Source organism: Plasmodium gaboni, chromosome 13, assembly GCF_001602025.1.
Source record: "Plasmodium gaboni strain SY75 chromosome 13, whole genome shotgun sequence".
In the NCBI taxonomy this organism is placed as follows: domain Eukaryota; phylum Apicomplexa; class Aconoidasida; order Haemosporida; family Plasmodiidae; genus Plasmodium; species Plasmodium gaboni.
The window spans coordinates 2,197,901-2,219,812 of NC_031493.1; the positions used below are offsets into that span (position 1 = coordinate 2,197,901).

Consider the following 21,912-nt stretch of genomic DNA (forward strand, 5'->3'; position numbering starts at 1 on the left):
AAATAATATAAAATAATAATAATTATATGTATTATATATTTAAAGGTTTTTATATAAACCTTTTTTTTTAATATTGTGTGTTATCCGTTTTAATGTAAAATTATTAATACATAAAATGTGTAAAGGTAAAACAGAAATTTAGATTGTGTAATAATATTTTAAAATTCTTCATTTTGTTTACACATTTTTTATGTTTTAATTATAAATCGATTTGAAAAAAAAATTTTTAGTTTTATCTTTTAATTTTTTTTTTTTTTTTTTTATAATGAGAATTTGTCTTTTTTTTTTTTTCCTTTTTGTAAAATTTTAAAATATTTCCTTTTAAATAATTATTATGTTATAAAATTATTTTATATAAAAGAAGGATACAAAAAATAATAAATAAATAAATTAAAGAACTAAATATATGACAATTTAAATGTTCAAAAAAAAAAAGAAAAAATATAACCAAAAGTATTACCAATTAAGTTGTTCTATTAATATTATACTTTTAAATTTGCATATGATTTACAGTATAATGGTGTTAATAAACAAAATTAAAAAATAACGATAAAAAAAAATTGTACAAAATTAATATGTTTTATATGATAAATTGACTCATTTTTTTACTTTTTTTTTTTTTTTTTAAGAATTAAATAATAAATAAATATTTTCTTTATAATGATAATATTATAGACATGTATATTTGTATGTAGGAACCGATAATACACAGCAAATATAAATAAATAAAAGAAATATATATATATATATATATATATATATTATTTTAATATTATGTATAATGGACAGATTAATTCAAATTAATAATACATTATTTATTGATTTAAATAATAATAACCAACAGATTGATGGAACAGAAGACTTTAATATTTTTGATATAAATGAGGATGAATATATTTTAAATAACGATGGAAATAATATAGAAATACAATATAGATTAGAAATAAAAAGGTGTGTGGATATTTTTGTTAATTTATTAAAAGATCAAAATGTACAATATGACAATTATAAAAAAATGATGGATAGTAATATAAACGTAATTAAAATGATACAAGCTATTAATAATTGCGGATTAAAAACAGAAGAGTTTTATTCCACAAGATTAATGATGATCATATATTTAAAGAATTACCTTTCTGAATTTATAAATACATATATTAAAAATATTGTGAGTACTTATGAAAAGCATAAATATAAAAAGGAAATAAATAATTTTAATAATTTAATATATACTAAAAATGATAAGATGGTAGACAAGGAAGATAATCATTTTTATTCAAATGAACAACACGGAATACATAAAAATGGAGAAAATAAAAATAATATGATGGTACCACAATGTATACAAAATAATTTTGCATTTATTAGTTTTTTAAGAAAAGGAATTTTTGATTCTTACTCCATATTAGAAAATATAGAGGATAAATCAAAAAGTATTACAATAGAAGAATGGATATATTTAAAAGAGAAAATTATGACTTTAATAAAAAATTCTTGTGTGATAAACACAAATTTATGTAATAATATAAAGGAGAGATGTTGTGGCAATTTTTTGGACGAAATTAATAAGAATATGTATAAATCATATAAGAAATATAATAGTATAATTGAGATGAAGAATTTTAATGAATGTTTATATTTTATTGATATATTTTTTAATATATTTTTAGTTGATTATCCCTATAAGTGGGATAATTTATTAGAAGACCTTTTCAATAACTTTAATTTTATTTCTATAATTAAAATGGATGATTGTTCGAATATTCTAAATAAAGATTATAATGGAACTATTAATTATATTATGAAATTCATTAATAATATGGATATATCTAATAGTGATTTACAATATATCCCAAATGAAGAAAATTGTAATAAGTATAAGATGGTGATAGATTATTCAAAGTTTTACATGTTAATGTTATTAATAAATAAAATTTTGAAAAAGTATATACCTCCAACAGATGAATTAAATTCATATTCTAATATATATTATACTTATTTTAGTTCAAATATAAATAATAATAATAAAAATTTGTTAGAAAAAGAAGATGATTATCATATGTTGAATATACCTTGTGAAAATTTATTAGTTGGATATAAGGATATAATAAAAATATACTTTCCATTTTTCAATAGATTATTATTTTATTTATTGCACCAAGTAAGGAATGTATATATTATATTTATCATAGAGATGATTGTAAAATGTATGTACAAATTATTACTATGTGATTTGTGTATATTGTCAGAGGAGGTTATAAATGAGCATGAACTTTTATTTACAAATATAATGAAAATATTAGAAATAAATTTATCTGAATATGTAAATAAAATATATTTTATGAATAAAGAAGAAGCATTAAATGGAGAATCCATATCTGTTTCTAAAATGTTTGAAGAAGGTTCTTATGAAAATATAAATGAATTAATGAATAATAATGAGGAAAATAATATAGACAAATTATATTTAAAGATATTATTGAAAAGTAAGAAATGGTGTTTGAAAATTTTGAATATGTTTTTATATAGATCAATTCATTTTGATGATATGAATGACACTTGGAAAATATTTCTTAAACATTTTGAGGATAAATATATAATATTTTTAGAAAAAATAACTCTTTTGATATTAAAAATTATGATGAATACTATATATTCTGATGATGAAAGAAATAATACTAATAGATTATATAGTTATATAAAATATGTAATAAATTATACAGATTACATGAAATATGCTGATAAATGTTTATCTCTTGCCTTGAATTATGTGTCCATGATTATATCATTGGATCATTTAAAAATGTTTATATATCAAAATGTTTTAAGTGATATATTTTTGAATTGTCTATTTATCCACATAGATAATATCACCCACATAGAATGCATCGACGTAATGATAAAATTAAAATATATAAATAAATAAATAAATAAATATATATATATATATATATATATATATATATATAGACATATTTAATATATATTTTGTACTTCATTAACATGTCATATAATTATTCTCATGGATTTATTTGTATATCCAATTATTACTCATTATGAATCTGTTAATGTGTATTTATCATTTTTTTTGTTATTATATTATATTATATTATATTATATTATATTATATTATATTATATTATATTTTATTTTTATTTTTATAGAACTTCCAGGTACATCAAGCAAGGACGAAAGAAGAGAAGAAACTGCATGATAACTTAAAATTTGAGGAATACATTATATGTTTTAAAAAACATACAATATTTCGAAATTACTTATTAAGCTGCTATGATGATAGCAGCTCGAAGAGCATACTGAAGAAATATATGAACTATATAATATATTTATTTTGTGAATTGTTATGTAAGTACTTTTATGATATAATATATTACTTAGATGAAAAGATCAAAGAGAATTTAAAAGTGTATTTATTATATCAAAATGTATATATGAATTTATTATATCCTGAAATGTATATAAAAAAGGATATTAATTTTTTGAATGATGATAAAATAAGTATCAAGACTTATAAAAAAAGTAGCTTATTTTTCAACGCAGAAATTAATATAAATACAGGTAATCATTATATATATATAAATAATATTATTGATTATATATCTGAGATAATAAGAAATCATATGAAGGAAAATAAGATAGATTATAATTTTGATTTTTCTAATTTTTATTTACTAAACAACGATACGTTTAATAGTATGATATATATTATAAAGAATTTGCCTTTATACAAATATTCTGAGGATGATTTAATATTCAAAGGTTTATATAGTATAAATAATGAGTATAATTTAAATTATAGTTTTATAATAATGAATGATATAAATTTGTATAAATATTTTTCTCTTTATATGTTTTTAATATATTATAAATATGAATTTGTGAAGGCAAAATTGAAAAATATAATTTCAGAAAAGAATGAGGAATGTGTGTTGTCAATGGAATATGTAAGTGGTGGTGATAATAGGGACACATATAATAAAGAAAATAAGAAGGATAATAATGAATATAAATATTATAGTGACGATAAAAATAGTAGTACACCTTATAAGAGTAATTATTTGTTGGATAATAATTTTGGAATAGATAAAGAAAATAATATATCTATAGAAGATCTTATGGAAGAATATTTTAGACATAGAGAAAGATATAAAGATTCATTTTGTAAGGAAAACAATGAAATAGAAAAATTTGATCATATTGTAGATAATTTAAAAAATAAGGATAAGGATTTTTTTCTCAAACATATGTTGATAAACCTTTTACATCCTTATTCTGATAATTTGAAGAGAAAAGTAATGTGGATGATAAAAGAATATATGCACATATTAACATTTGATGATAATGTGATACGATTTTTCTTTTATGGTTGTTTTATAAATTTATTTTATTTTGAAAAGCATATAAAGTTAAAATCATTTGAAACATTAATTAATTTAATGTATATGTTTGGTATTCCTAGTAAAGTATTATATAATGATTTTAGAGAAGTTTTGATATTTTTATTTTTCCAATTATTAATATTGTTTATAAAAAAGGAATCAGAATGTGTTGATAGTTTGTTATATGAAGAGAATAGAGGTGTTCTTTTATTTTATAATAATGAGAAGATGGATTTATTGAGATTATTGAAGGGTAACCTAGTAAAAGAATTAAAGGATAAATTTAGAGGAAATAATGATGATAATAATATTATTAATTGTTATATATGTAGTCATTCTTTGGAATGCCTGTACACATCATATAACTGCTTTAGTGATAATTTCATGAATGATGTTATATATAAGAATTTTTATTTTTATTTGGAAAAGATAGAAGAGAATAATATGAATGAATTTTTGAAGTTTATTTCTTTATTTTATCAAAACGAAATAAACAATAACATTTTTTTATTCATCAATTTGTTAAATGAATCATTGTTAGATATGGTTTATATAAAAATTCGAGGAAAGGATGAGGAGTATAATTTTTTAAGAATATTGAAATTTTTTTCTTTTTTTTTGGAACATTATAAGAATACATGTAGTACTCAAGATGTGTTGATTATAAAAATATTACAGAATGAAAATTTTATTATATATTTCAAGAGTATTATTTTGAATATATTGGAAAATTTAAAAAAGAAAAATAAGGGGACATTAGTTGAAAAAGAAAAGCATAGATATATATTAAATGAAGAAATATTAAATGAGATATATTATATATTATATATATTTACGAAAAAATCATTATTTAATTATAAAATATTTTGGTTCTATTTTAATTATGGTGTTGCATGTATATATAAAGATTTAAAGTTCTTCAGTATAGAAGAGGATATGATAAATGTAGAAGAGAAGTTATATAATACGCCAATATATATATTTCAATTTTTTAATAATTTGATAAGGAGGGATATCATTAATGTATTTTTTTCTTTGGGAGTTGAGGAACCATTTGAATGTAATGAGGTATTACCAATATCTTTAATTGAAATATTAAGAAAGATAAGTTTATTATATTTATGTGTATCTGATGAGAATATGAATGATCAAACCTTTTATTATAACAGTATTGTTGGGATAAATGGATTGTATTTATATAACAATATATTATCTTATCTTATCATGTTATTGATAAGGAATAATATATTTTTTACTTACCCCTTGTGGTTTGAATTGAATAGATCCTATGAAATAATACACGATGGAACTGTTTTAAGTGACATGGACGATTGTATATCAAATTGTTCGTTTAAAAAATATGATCATTTTTTAGGAGTTAATGATATTGGTAGTAAAATGTGTTCATTAAAAAATGATGTGTGTATTACATCCAAGCAATTTGGATTGGATGAAAATATATTGAATGAAAATATATTGGATGAAAATATATTGAATGAAAATATATTGAATGAAAATATATTGGATGAAAATATATTGTATGGCCTTCCTAAAAATGAGGAATACGATGAGAAGGCAATTTTGGGGGGAACGATGAAAAAGTTGAAGGATATTCAATATGTCAATGATATGGAAGAAACAAAAAATGTGGAATATACTTTTTCGAATGGATGTCAAGACATATTATTTTATAAAGAAATGAAGAATTATTTTAGAGAAAGAAAAAAGGGTGAAAAATATACCAAACATGAGAAGAGAAATAATAGAATTGGTTTTTGTGCTCATATAAATGAGAGTACCTTTGATAGTGATGGTGATATATATGACAATAGAAATAATAACATTAAAGATAATATGTATAATAATAATAAAGATGGAAATATAAATAATAAACACATTGTATCATTAGATAATGGTAAAGATAGAAAAATTTCTGAATTAATGAACACGCTATATTTCAACATATTTCTATTGAAAGATAAAAAGGAGGAACATATTAGAAAATTATTAAAAAGTTTGAAATATATAAATGATAATTTTTTTTTTTATAATTGTCAGAATGAATATGAGATATATATGATTAATCTAATGATTCAGAAAAAGCGGTATATATATCAGTCCTTTTCTATGTATATTTATTTGGATATACAAGATTTTTTTGATATTTTAGTGAAAGGGAATATTTTTGATAAGGTGATAGATGATTGGATAAATGACATTTTTTATATATATCAGAATTCGGATGATTTAAAATATTTTATTTTTTCCTTATCAAATATGTTGATATATCTTTGTTTATATGAAAAGGTAAAGAAAATGAGGGATTTAAAAAATGATAAATATGATGTGAATAATATGAATGATAGTATTAATGATAGTATGAATGATAATATTTGTATGGGGGAGGGGAAGAATTATGTTGAGATGGAGAAGGAGATGGAATATGAGTATTTGTTTCCATTTTTTTTTTTTTTCTTAAAGAATAAAAGAAATACTACAAATGCTATAAATAGTATAAATAGTATAAATAGTATAAATAGCAATTGTATTAATAATGATAGTAAATTATTTGAGGAGATATTGAAAAAGGATATGATACGTATTGATTCCATTAATGAATATGCTACTAATAAATTGAACGAAAAGATAACAAAAATTATTAATGCTTTAATAAATATTGTTTTGATATTACCTATACCTTACGAGGAGGATATGAAAGTATTTAATAAGAATCTTTTGAGAAGGTTAGCACCGATATGTGGAGAAAGAGAAAATATAAAGGATAATACTTTGCTTAAGCTTAATAGTACTAATAGTAATATAATAAATGGAACTAAATCTTGCTTGGATAATATACAATTTGATGATTTAATTCAAAATATTTTATTTATGCATTTAAATAATTACGAGCAAAAATTTTATGAGAGAAATGATAAAGAAGAACAACATATGAACAAGTCATATCATTACAACGTTGTACATATAAATAAATTCGATGAATTAAAACTTAATGGCAAAAAGGTTTCTATACATTATTATTTTCAGAACAATTCCAATCAAGAATTTATAGATAGGTTAATATCTGATTGTAATTGTAATTATTTTAAAATATCCTTTTATGTGAAAAAAGCTTTTTCTTTGTTAACACACAAAGGTTTTAGCAATGATGATTTGATTAATATGATTGGTTGTTCTGATAAGTATTATAATTTTATAAATATAATAAGTATGGATATATAATATATAACTTTTATATGTTTTATAAGATTTAAAGGAGTGAGTGATGGATATAGTACATGAAAAAATAAATGTTATAATAAAAATCCAACTGGGTTTTATATGAACATATATATGAATATATATTTGTTTAGTAGTATGTTGCTTTTTTTTTTTTTTTTTTTTTTTTCTTTATATATATATATATATATATATATATATATTATATCTTAGAAATTTCATACGTGAGATACATATTCTCACAAACATTTGTTTTAAATTAAATAATTTGTTAAATGTATAGTATAAAGAGATAAAAATATGAACCATAATTTAAATAATAATTAATAGATATGTATTATAATGGTTTTTGGTGTATAAATACAAGTTCTCATTCTTTCGGTTTTTTTTTTTTTTTTTTTTTTTTTTTTTTTAAAGTAAAAGAATGCAACGCGAATTTTGCAAAACATTTGATAACATTTTTGTATTAATAAATATAAAGTATCATTTTTATTTTATTATTATTTTTTTTATTTTATTTTCTTGTGTGTTAAAAATTATTTATTTTATAATTATTGTCTGTTGTTTGTACTTTTATATTGATATATAATTGCGAATTTTGCAAAACATTTGATAACATTTTTGTATTAATAAATATAAAGTATCATTTTTATTTTATTATTATTTTTTTTATTTTTATTTTCTTGTGTGTTAAAAATTATTTATTTTATAATTATTGTCTGTTGTTTGTACTTTTATATTGATATATAATTGTTGTTACATTAAAATATATGTGTCTACAGTAATTTGTTTTCTGTGAAAAGGCTAACCAATTTTTCGTTTCACATTTGTATATATATATATATATATATATATATATATATATATGGTAAATTTTTTTTTTTTTTTTTTTTTTTTTCCATATATATATATATATATTTATATATTTATATATATGATGAGTTGTAATATAAAGAAACGCTCGTGCGATGTGAATATTTTTGAGGGAGATGAAAAATGTTGTAGTAAGACAAAAAACAAATCTTTTTGTATATACGTATCAAGTGGAAAAAAGGATAATATGATGAAGAGAAGAAAATGTAATGTTATGGGAGGCAAGGAAAAGTATGATGAGAAAATATTTATGGAGATAAAAAATTTGTATACGAATGATTATAAAAAGGAAGATAATAAAACTAATCATAATAATAATAATAATAATAATAATAATAATGATAATAGAGAATATAATATTTATAGTGACAAATTATGTATATCCTGTAATGATGATCTATCATGTGATGGTAATAACAAAGGCGATAATATTTGTAATAACATATTATATGAAGAAATATATAAAAAGGAAGAGGAGAATAATGTTTTTATAGATGAACATAATAATATATATAGAAGTAATATATTTTCATCAAATGAAAAAAATAATAAAAATATTATAATTAAAAAAAGAACAAAAGATATTTTATATGAAAAGGTATATTCTAAATCTGATAATGATTCTTCAAAGAAGAATAAAATAAGAAGATTATTAAATGAGGAATATGTCAGAAGTTTTTCTTATGAAACGGATGTATATAAAAGAAAAGATGATTGTATAAATGGAAATAAAAAAAATATATATAATACTTGTAGTGTTGATAAAATATTTGAAATTCCATCTGATTGTAAAAATAAAGATAAGGGGTATAACAATATGGAATGTATTAATAATAATAAGAATAAAAGTGATAAAAATCATAACATAGAGAGAAATTTAAAAGAATATATAAATGATAAGGAAAATCAAAATAATGACTTTCTCTTTTTAAAATATAATAATGACAATAAATTATGTGAAGGCTTAAATAATGATGACAGCTGTTTGATTGAAGAGGAGAAATATAAAAAAAAAATTATAAATGATATTAATTTAAATGGAAATATAATAAAATATATGAATACATCAGGAAATGGAAATAAATCATATTTGGATGAGAAGGAATGTAATATATATAATAGAGATGATAAAAATTTTGATGAATATAAAGTAAGTGTATATTCTGTTGATAAGGATGAAAAAAAATACTTTACACATAATAATAATAATAGTCAACATGATAATAATTATTTTAAAAGTTACTATAACAGTAGCTCTAAAAGAAGTGGGACTATCGAAAGTATAAAATGTGGTAAAAATATAAGAGATATAAAAGATAGTATATATGAAAAGAAGAAAAAAATTAAAAGTATCCATAACAAGATTTTACGTTTAATAAAAGAAGATAACAACAAATATGTGGGAAATGTAATAAATGATAAGAATAAAAAATATGAAAAAAATGAAGATAATAAAAAAAAAAATATATATAATAATGATAATATGAATGAAGAGGATTATAAAAAGAATGATGATGTTGTGGAAATAAATAAAAAGGATAATGAAAATTATATGAGAGATACAATATGGAATAATAACTCCAATATGGATTGTAATATATATAATAATAATAGTAATAGTTATAGTGTTGATGGTAGCTATATACCACTTGAAGAACAGATTAAAAAGAAAGGAAATATAATTATAGACAAACAAAATAATGAATGTGAAATTTTTATAGATGAAAAAATTAAAAAAATATGTTCTATAAAAAAGTATAAAAAACTAAATTTAAGTCACACCTTTTTAAACAATATTAAGTTAATTTATGAAAAGAAAGATTTAAAAAAAAATAAGAAGAAATATATATTAATTGTTAATAAGAAATGTTTAGAGAAATATTCTTATTTTCATACTATTATAAATACATATTGTAAAGAGAATAAATCCATAAAAATGGATCAATATATAAATTATAACTTATCTAAAATATTATTTTGTAATAATATCATAAAGGAAATTAATAAATATAATTTTAAAAAAATTATGAAAGCATTAGACTTTTATGGATATTCATATGATAATATATTTTTAAAAAATTTATGTAATAAGATTATAATAAATAAGTGGTTAAACAATGATAATTTTTTTCAAAAGATATTAAAAAGTAAAAGGTTTTTAAAAGTTGCATTATTTTTTGATTTAATATATAATTTTTTATATAAAAATAATATTTTTCTAAAATATTTTTTTAGTTTCTCTGGAGGTAGATTTATCAAATCATTTATAGATTATAATAAAAATAAAGCCCTCAAATTAATTAATAAAATTATTAAAAATATTAAAGATTTAAACCCTTCTACAAATTCTGTAATCGACTTTCTATGTGGCTTTTATTCAAATGAAGAGAAGGAAAACAAATATTCTAAATTATCTAGAACAAATTATTTGTATGGAATAAAAGATAAAGATATAATTATTAAGAAAAAGACAAATGGTAGTAGAAAAAAATCTAGTAATACTTATATTTATATGAAGAATAAAAAATATAACAAAAAAATTTTAAGAAATATTTTAAATAATGTATGGTTAAACACAGATATGTTTATAAAAGAAAGTATATATTATGGACAAAATTTTTCTCTTCAAAAAAATAATTTAAGAAAAAAGAACAATACAATATATGATATAGAAAAAATAGAGAATTTTTTATATGATAAGAATGATAGAAGTTATTCAAGTAGGTGCACGAACAGTTCAAATGAAAATTTTTATCAATATGATACATATAAAAATCAAGAAAATGAATATTTAGATGATCATAGTTCTATAGATGATGAAAAGGAACTAGAAAATGTAATGAATAATTTTTATTCTTCTAATGATCTTAATATAAATTTTAATGGACATATGAATGAAACATTAAATCAGTGTATATATAATCAATCTGGGAATGTAAATTTTGATAATAATATTCCAGATGATTCTCAGCAATATGGAGATGATTATATAGGAAATAATATTAATCATAATAAAACATTTCAATCATTTGAAGGTATACCTAATATGGCTTTTGATTTGTATACTCAGGATGACAAAAATAGATCAAGGTATAAAAATGTAAATATTAAAAATATATATATATATATATATATATATTTATATGTATATTTTTATTTTTATTTTCTTTATTTTTATGTATGAACATATTCTTTTCTATCGTGGGGTAAATAAATCCTCTTATACGTTCATATTAAAATCCCTATTTTTTTTTTTTTTTTTTTTTTTTTTTTTTTTTTTTTTTTTTTTTTTTTTTTCAGGGGAGATACTTTCATATCACTAAGCTTTAAAGAAGAGGAAAGATGCAACACTGACAAATATGTAAAGGATACATGTTTTTTAGGTATAGGGGTAAGATCAAAAGAAAATAAAATAAATGATTTCAACTGCTTTAATATTAATTTAAAAATAATGATAAGAGATAATTTATTAAGCAAAATAAAATGTAACATCTCTAAAAGTGGCAAAAAGATATCTCCGTTTTTTCCTGTGTGGCCTAATATCCCTGACTTTTTTGGATTTAAAATGTTTAAAAATATAAAGAAGGATTTCAAGAGGATGAAAAAGAATATTACAATGAATAAGAAACAGAGCTCATTAGATATTATAAATAATAAAAAGAAATATAAGAACATCATAAGTGAAGATTATGAAAGGATAGATATAGCTCAAAAAAAAAAAAAAAAATTTAATGAAGAAGAATATATGTTAGATAATAATAATATAAAAAAAAATAATATGAAGAATAAGAAATGTATAAATATAGATGAAATAAAATTAAAAGATCTTCATTATATATTAAATATAAGAATATATCCTATAAGAACATTATTATTATATATATTATATAATTCATTTTTTAAAGATAATAATAATGAGTTTATTGAATTTTTTTGCAATAGTATAAATAATGAAATAAAAGAATGGTTATTACTTTTTTTATTACCAAATTTTATTAATAAATCAATACATAAAGTTACATACCCCTTAAAATTAACAAAAAATATATTTATTGAATCGAGTGAATTTTATGAAGATTTTTTTTCTAATGAATATTCAAAAATGAATGATATAGAAAAAATTATTATATATACAAAAAATTGTAATGAAGAATATTCTGATATTTGTCCATTTCTTTTTTGTTATCTATGGTTAAAATCAAATGATTATAAAATAGATAAATGGATAAGTTCAAAAATTAATGAAATGTTATTTACATTTCCTTATGCAAACTTTTTATTAAGTAAATATTTCTCTAACTTTTTATTATTCATACAATTATTTCGTACCTCCTTAGATCTAGATCATATGTATTTGTGTAAATCTCACTTTTATGTCTCTCTCAAACATAACATTTCTTATATCCACGAATCTTTGGTTAACGTATTATTTTCATCAACAATATATGATCCATAAGAAAATCAAAAAAAAAAAAAAAAAAAAAAAAAAAAAAAAAAAAAAAAAAAAATAAAATATATATATATTTTTTATATGTTATATATATTTTTTGAAAAAATGTCCTAAGGGTTAAGTAAAAAAATTATCTATAAAATAATATACTCAACATAATATAAATTAATATTATATATATATATATATTTTTTTTTTTTTTTTTTTTTTTTTTTTTTTTTTTGTCATATGTTTATTTATTTGTACAATTTTATTTTGTGATTAAAATAAACATATAAATTGTATATATATATATATATATATATATATGAAAAAGTATATATAAATATTATTATAAAAGAACAGCAAAAAATTTGGGGGGAAAAATAATAAATTTTTAGCAATTTAAAAAATAAATTGTGGCTCGAATGAACTCAAAAAAAAAAAAAAAAAAAAAAAATAATAAAATAACCTATAACATCATATGGGTATATATGACATAATATATATATATATATATATATATATATATATATATATATATATATATATTTTTTTTTTTATGGTACAATTTTGAATTGTCTGTATATTATTACTCGAGTTAATTTATTTCCTTTCCTTTGATATGATATGATAATATTTATTTTTTTATAAATTGTAAAAAGTATTATATATATATATATATATTTATTTATTTATTTATATTTTTTTTTTTTTTTTTTAAAAAATAAAAAAGAAATATAATTATTTATAAATGTCATTATACAACGTAAAAAGGAAAGGCACAAACATTACCTATCATGAACAGATTTATACTTATAAAAATGTAGAAAAATACGATGAAGATAAAAATGTAGAAAAATACGATGAAGATATACTAGATATTGATAAGACATTTTTGAAAGTTGCTTACAAGAATTTGGAAATATTAAAAAGAATAAATATATATTCAAAGTATGATAATAATGAAGAAATATACAATCCTATTATAAATAAAAGGAGAAGAATTCGTAATAAAAAAGTATGTTCTAATAATTTAATACATGATATAAAATATATGGATATATTAATATGTGGTGATAAGAATAGTGGAAAGACCACATTCTTAAACTGCATAGGTTGTATAGATAATAATAAGTTGGCAATAAAAAGTGAATGTTATGAAAAAGATAATATGTATCATCAATCAAAAAATAATTATGACAATAATGATAATAATAATGAGCAGATTAATATAAAGATGAATAATCATAATATACCATATAATAATTTTAATAATTATCAAATACATACAAATAATATATTGAATATAGATTATAATGTGAAAAAAGAAAATCAACAAATTATATGGAATGATAACAAACTCGAATTATTATCTTATATACCAATCATTTTTTCTAAACTTATTAATAGAAATTATGAACAATTCAGGAAGTCATTTAAAAAGAATTTTTTAGACACTGATGTATGTGAAATGTCTATATTTATAACAAGAGATGATTTATCTTTTATTAATTATGAGTTTAATATATCTAATAATTTTTGTAATAAGTATTATTTTAATTATATAAAAATTAATTTCTGTGAATATGGAGAAGATTTTTTTCATAAAATAAAAAGCTACTATAAATTTTATTATAATAAAAATATAAGACATAATCAAATTAAAAAAAAAAAAAATAAAAATAAAATAGAAAACGTATCCTTATTATATTCACCTATGATAGTGAATATGATAGAAAGTGCTTTATTCAGAATAAGAGAAATAAAATACATCAACTTTTTTATAAATTTAAAAAAGTCTTTTATTCTTGTAAAATGCACTACACGCCTTTACAACATGATCATAAAGAAAAGATATACTAAAAGAAGTGTATTAAAAATGAGGCATTGCAAAAATATGAAGAGAACTCTTAATAATGTATTATTTTATCAAAGAAATATACATATATTCAATGATTATATTCATTTAAAAAGTGATAATAAGCAATACATAAATAATAAGAAAAAAAAGAAAAACCTTTTTGTTACAATTAATGAAGAATGGATATTAAAAACGTTTGAAAATATTAATATAATAAAAAATATAAATAATTATAATATGAAAGACATCCTTTTTTTGGCTAGTCGTTCATTCAATTTTGAAAAATTAAGTAAAAAATATTATATATTTTTTAATTTAACATATAATATGAATATTATAAATAACATTATAAATAAGACAAAAAAAAAAGAACAAATATTATATTATTTAATAAATAGATTTGTTCATAAGAATTGGAAGGTTTATAAATACAAGCAAAGGAAAAATAAAACTACTAATATGTTTACAGAAATTATTTTTAAGTACTATCCAAATGAAAAGAAGAATAAGTATAAAGCATCACATAAAAATAATATATATAATATAAATAATATTTATAATATAAATAATATATATAATATATATAATGCATCACATAAGAATAATATATATATATCCACAAAACAAGAAGATATGGTAAATTTTTTAAAATATGACAAACTCCAAATTCACAATTTTTTTAAAATTTTTTATGATGAATATATATATAAGAATCAAAATAAATCATATGTAAAATTATTAGAAGATGAACATTTTGATCTGTGCTTTTTATTTATGAAATTATATTTTTATTATCATTTTTATATAAATAAAGAAAAAGAAGAAAAAAGAACCTTACATAGAAAAAAAGAACCGAAATTAAATTTTCAGAATTTCATATATTTAAAACAAATAGAAATTATAAGAAAAAATGATGGCATAACTTACAATAATATTTGTGTACCTTCATGTGTTTATAGTTTTATAAATTTATTAAAAATGTATTATAAGAATTATCCATTTTTTACATTAAAAAAAAACAGTATATTATTTTTAGTAAATATTATCTTGTCATCTATTGCGCATTATAAATTAAAAAAGAAAAGTTGTGATTTTTTCATTTCTTCAAATAAATGGACAGCAAATTATGTATGTTATTTTGATAAGGCCTTGATCATTAATTCCATTGTAAATTTGTTGGAAAAAAAAAATGAACATGATGAAAAGGAAGTGAATAATAATATTATGAAGCAACAAGGGGATATAAATAAATATCTATTTATTGATACGAAAAAAAAAAAAAAATTGCATTCTATTATGTCTTGTTTATATTATAAAAAAAAATATAAAAGACGTAGGAATATTTTACAAGGAATAATTAAAAATGTAGATATTAATAATATACCACCTTATATTATAATAAATAATATAAAAACACATTGGTTATATATTAAAAAATATATGATCAATTTAAATATATGTTCATATCATAATCAATATATGTATAAATATCCAGATATATCTTATGATATTATATTATATTTTAATGATAATAATAAAAATTTCTCTTTTAATATAAATGAGGAAAATAATTATCCTAAAATTTCATTCAAACCTATATATAAAAATACATATACACATATTAAAAAAAATGATGATGATAAAAGAAAAAAAAAATCTATATTACATTTCCCATTTAATCATAAAGTACTAAAATATTTTAGTGATACTTTTCAAAGAATAAATGACAATAAAGAGCATGAATCATTATTACAATATTTATATGTGAACTTTTCTAACGTTCTTGCAAATTTATTGACATATATTAACAAGGAAAAATATAAAAATAAACATAAACGTATAAACCTGTTAGTAAGAAATAATATTTTTTTATTACTCAATTATGTAATGGATATATATTATATTATTCAATATACTTGTCGAGGAAGAACAGGAAAAAAAAAAGTCAAATTAAAGGACAAAAAATTATATATTACGATAAATAATTCAAATGATACATATATAAATGAAACGAATATACCAAATAATTCTCTTCTTTTAAAAGAAGAAAAAAAAATTACTTTTCATATTTATAAAAATGATCCTTTGTTTAATTCTATTTATTTTTTATGGGAAGACTTAAAAATTAATGAAACACAAAAATTGATACAAACATATTTAGAACATTTAAGGGAACATTTTTACTTTTCAATATATGCATAAAATAAATAAATAAATAAATAAAATAAAAATCATGGGCACATGTAATAACTATATGTTGTGTTATAATAAGTATAATATAAATAATATATAATTTTGAGAACTTGATGAGAGTAAAAATTTTGAACATTTAATGTAAATCGAAAAAATAGTGATATATAATATATTATATATATATATATATATATTTTTTTTTTTTATGTATTTATTTTCAATTTAATTGTTGGATTATTTTCCACTATATGAAACGCTTCTGGAATAAATATAATATGATTATTACATATAATAAATAAATATATATATATTATATTATTTTTTTTTTTTTAAATTATATTGTTTCAAACATGCTTATGTAATTATATATATATATATATATATATATATATTTATTTATTTATTTATTTATTTTTAATATTTATATATTTTTATTTCAATAATTAAACCCTTTTAATAATTTTCTTATGTTTGTTTTTAAAATATGCTCATTCAATAAATATACAATATTATAATATAAATATTAATATATTTATATAAAAAAAAAAAAAAAGAAAATGTGTGCAAAGGAATACTCAGTTAGTCAAGAGACCTTAGAAGATGACCTTTTTGAAAATGACAAGTGTAAAATAAGAAACTCTATTATTGATAATATTACAAATTTAGAATTAAAAGATCTAATAAAAGATTTTAATAATGAACAAGAAATAAATGATGGTATCGAATGTGTAAATGAGAAAATAAACCAATTAAATAATTTTATTAATAAAATAGCTAAAGCAAAATATGAATATTTTTATAAATATATTGATAGATTAAGTCATGCTAAGAAAAGAAAAGAATGGAATAATTATGATTTGGAAAAAATAGAAAAGACATATAACAAAAATTATGAATCATTAATAAATAAACAAAATGATGTATTTGCTTTAATTAAAGAAAAGAAATTTTTAATTGAAATAGAAAAAGTATTAAAACTATATAAAATAATAAATTATGAAATCACAATTTTATATAATGAAATAAGAAAAGATAATAAAAAATATGATTCTTTTGATTTTTTATATAATAAAGAAGAAGCCGATATAGAAGAATGTCGAAATGAATATATTAAAATAATAGAAATCGATGAAGAGAATTTTAATTATTTTACTAGTGATATGTATTTTTATAATTTCTTCAAATATTTAAAAAAATTAAATAATTTAAAAAAATGTATTGATTACAACAATCTTCAAAATATACCTATTATCTCTTATGAAGTAAAAAAAATTAATTATTGTGAAATGTATATTATTAGTATATTCATTAATTATTTATATCATAATTTTTTTCAAGATGAAAATTATGAAGAAAAGGTTCAAGTGTGTCTTAAAGCTTTTATTTTTTTATGTATAGAAAAACAATGTATAAATAAAATTATACAGAAAAAAATTAACAAAATTTCGTCCTATATTAATAATATAAAAAAAAAGGAAAATATTAAAGAAAATTTTTATCTTCTTTTGGAAAATTGTAAAAATTGTATTGATAAAATATATTATGTTAATCAAATGCTGAAAAGGCAAAGCACTTATTTTTTACATGTACAAACTAAAAAAAAAATGTATAAAACACAAACACAAAAGGAAGGAATTTCTAATAATGAATATTATAAACGTTATAATATAAATGACAATGGGAATGATAATGACAAAGATATTCAGAAGGATACTACTAATGAGGGTTATGAAAAGAATGTATATGAAGGTAATAATATATATGAATATAATATAAATATATATAATGATTTTTATATACCCGTTGTAAATATTTTAAAAGATATTAAATTAAATGAATATATTCCAAAAGACAACATGTTATATATTTTAAATTTAATTGAAGAATTTTTATATATTATTAGAAATAAATATGATTTTAATGAAATTGAAAAAGATATACTACTAAATTTATTTAATAAAGAATATGAAGAAATTACATTTAATTCCATTAATAAACTAGCCAACTTAGTAGAATTATTATTTGAAAAAAAACATGATCAAAATGCATATATGAGAAATGATAGTATATATTCTACGGATAATTATGATTATCAGTCATATAATTTTCCTACTTTATCTGATATTAAAAATTATGTTGTAACCTTATATAAAGAATTATATACGCATATTTGTTATCCTCATATATTTCGTAAAATAATAGTTTCATGCAACAATTCTTTATTATTATTAAGTAACAATTTGAATAATTTAAAACAAAATATTAATTTAAATATAGATATTGATATGAATACAAAATATATAAATATTAATTATGCTCATAAACCATTTCAATATAATTTGGAGTTATTCTTAACCTCAAGAAAACTTTTGAGATATCTATTTATTAATTTAAATAAATTAAAAAGAAAAATAAATCATATAAAAAAAAATACATACAAAAATTTTAAGGATTATAAAAATTCTGAACATGTTCAGGAAAATGTACAGCTAGCTAATTTTGTTCATAATAAAATAGAGCAAAATAATGAAACAAAGGAGGATTTAATTGTATTATCTTTTAATGAATCATTTGAAGATTTGTTTAGATTCCAAGATCATTTGGACAATTATTTTACAAATGAATTATTGCATATGGAGAATGAAAATGATGAAATGGATAATAATTATGATGATATAGATTATTTTTTAAAACATGATGAACAAAATAAAGTAGATCAGGATGAAGGAGAGAAAAAAAAGGAAGGAGATATATTGCAGAACAAAATTGATGGTATAGAGAAAAAATATAGTGTTAAAGATGAAGAAAAGAAATTAAATAATTTCGAAATTAATTTTGTTGCAGATATAAACTTTAATTCATTTAATTTAAATAATATATATGATTTATATACAAGTAATGAAAATTATGAAATAACATCTTTTTTTATTAAAGAAAAAAACAAAAGAAAACATTTTTATGATTTAATAGAATTAGAAAAAGGAATATGTGAATTAAATCATGCAGTGAATTCATGTATATATGAATATTTTGAATATTTCGAAAAAAAAACATATGTATATTTAAAAAATAATTTTTCAATTTTAAATATAGATGATATTTATTTATTATTTGATGAATTGTGTAATTATTTTCATGAAAGTATCGTTCAACATATTCCTTATTATGAAAGAATTCAGTTGGTAAATAAGTTAATTAATCGTATATTGGTATACTTAATATCTTTATCTTCATATTATTTGATTGATGATATGGATACATATATATTTAAATATTATAATTCACTTTTAAAAATAGCATCAGTAGAAAGCTTAAGTGTTTTAAATTATGAATATACACTTTGTCAACTTTATAAAAAGGCTATTGATATAAAAAATAGGATGGTATCCTATGAAAATATTCCTACATTTTTTGTTCCCATTATATTTGTCATACTCCATGGTGGAAAAAATATTGTTAATAATTTAAGTAAGGGAAAAAAAATAAAAATAAAAATAAAAAAATATAAGATAATTGCATTATATATATATATATATTTATATTTATATTTATATATCTTCAATTTGATATATACGCATTTTATTTTTCTTTTTTTGTATATTTTATTTTTTCTTCAGACATATCAGAAGAAAAGTTTATCAACCTAATTGTCGATCATTTGAAGAATCCTATAAATTCAGTTGACAAAAACGTTAGCACAAATCAAAACTTAGTTTCTATGCTAAGCAAATATTCAAAAAGTTTGTTATTCCAAAAAGGATAACTTCGTCAAATTATACTGTAACGATATATATAAAGGGTTGAAACAAATAAAAATGAAAAGAAAAATACACACACACACAAACATATATATATATATATATATATGCTAATTTTATTTTTTTTAATACCATTATGTTTATATTTATTTATTACATATTTTTATTAAATTTTAATCATTCAATTTAAATACATGAAAAATAACTTTTTTTGTTCTTCGCTTTGAAATTTGGTTGGTACAAAATTTTCATCCTTTAGAACTATTATATGATCAACATTTTCATCTTTTGAAGGTTCTTGAACATATTTATAAAATGAATGTATAGCTATAGTAGGTACATCATTGAATTTGTTAGTTTTATCAGTAATTAATTTAAAGGTATTTAAGTGTATAATTAATTCTTTTGAATATTTAAAATATATAAGTCTAATTTCTATATTTTGATTAATTTTTTTTGCTTCATTAATATATAAAAGTCTATTTTTAATTAATGAATTGACATTATCTATTATAACATTTTTATGTTGTATTAATTTTTCTTTTAATGCTTGAATACATTTTGATATAGTTTTATATTCTTCCATATTAATTCTTATATATGTTGAAAAATAATTAGTACATAGAAAGGTTTTTCCACAACCTGGGGGTCCCATTAATATGACTAATTTTTGTTTATCATTTGGAGGGATATATTTGTCATCTATGGTATATTTATTTTTTGATATAATATTATTATTTGTATTTATATTATTGTTTTCTTCATTTTCACAATGATAGTCTTTCATACACATTTCATAGAAATAATTATTTTTTTTATTAATATTTTGTTGGTCATCTAATTCTTTATTAAAATAATTAGGATTAAATAAAAAATCGGTAGATATGTGATTTTTAATATTTAGAAATAAATCTTCAGGTGTATAAAATTTTGCATTGATATTTAGAGCAAATTTTAAATCAGTATCTGTATAATCTTTTTTTAAACGTTTATATATTTCATCAATATTTATATTAACATTATTTTTTGAGTATATATATTTTAAATGATTAATAAATTCTTTTTTAAATTTTTCATCATAAATTCTATTTGCATTATCACCTACATATATAACCTCATCTATATATTCTTTATAATTTTTTGTAGCAAATAAATACATTA

The 21,912-nt window shown here is 18.5% G+C and overlaps 5 protein-coding genes across 5 annotated transcripts; 4 read left to right on the forward strand and 1 right to left on the reverse strand.

Moving 5' to 3' along the window:
* Positions 1 to 781: 781 nt before the first annotated feature.
* PGSY75_1362800 (hypothetical protein) lies at positions 782 to 7,637 on the forward strand (the record flags this gene model as incomplete). The annotated part of the gene is made up of 2 exons (XM_018787649.1): positions 782 to 2,893; positions 3,165 to 7,637. 2 exons carry the CDS (start codon positions 782 to 784, stop codon positions 7,635 to 7,637), a joined length of 6,585 nt encoding a protein of 2,194 aa, XP_018640391.1.
* A 934-nt stretch (positions 7,638 to 8,571) lies between these two features.
* On the forward strand, positions 8,572 to 12,963 carry PGSY75_1362900 (hypothetical protein; the record flags this gene model as incomplete). The annotated part of the gene is made up of 2 exons (XM_018787650.1): positions 8,572 to 11,597; positions 11,808 to 12,963. The coding sequence occupies 2 exons, from the start codon at positions 8,572 to 8,574 to the stop codon at positions 12,961 to 12,963; spliced, it is 4,182 nt and encodes a 1,393-aa protein (XP_018640392.1).
* Positions 12,964 to 13,690: 727 nt separating this feature from the next.
* PGSY75_1363000 (hypothetical protein) lies at positions 13,691 to 17,002 on the forward strand (the record flags this gene model as incomplete). The annotated part of the gene is made up of 1 exon (XM_018787651.1): positions 13,691 to 17,002. One exon carries the CDS (start codon positions 13,691 to 13,693, stop codon positions 17,000 to 17,002), a length of 3,312 nt encoding a protein of 1,103 aa, XP_018640393.1.
* Positions 17,003 to 17,550: 548 nt separating this feature from the next.
* On the forward strand, positions 17,551 to 20,756 carry PGSY75_1363100 (hypothetical protein; the record flags this gene model as incomplete). The annotated part of the gene is made up of 2 exons (XM_018787652.1): positions 17,551 to 20,461; positions 20,611 to 20,756. 2 exons carry the CDS (start codon positions 17,551 to 17,553, stop codon positions 20,754 to 20,756), a joined length of 3,057 nt encoding a protein of 1,018 aa, XP_018640394.1.
* A 176-nt stretch (positions 20,757 to 20,932) lies between these two features.
* Positions 20,933 to 21,912, reverse strand: PGSY75_1363200 (bifunctional polynucleotide phosphatase/kinase; the record flags this gene model as incomplete). Its single annotated transcript, XM_018787653.1, has 1 exon — positions 20,933 to 21,912. A coding segment is annotated over one exon (980 nt), but the record flags the coding sequence as incomplete, so codon positions are not given.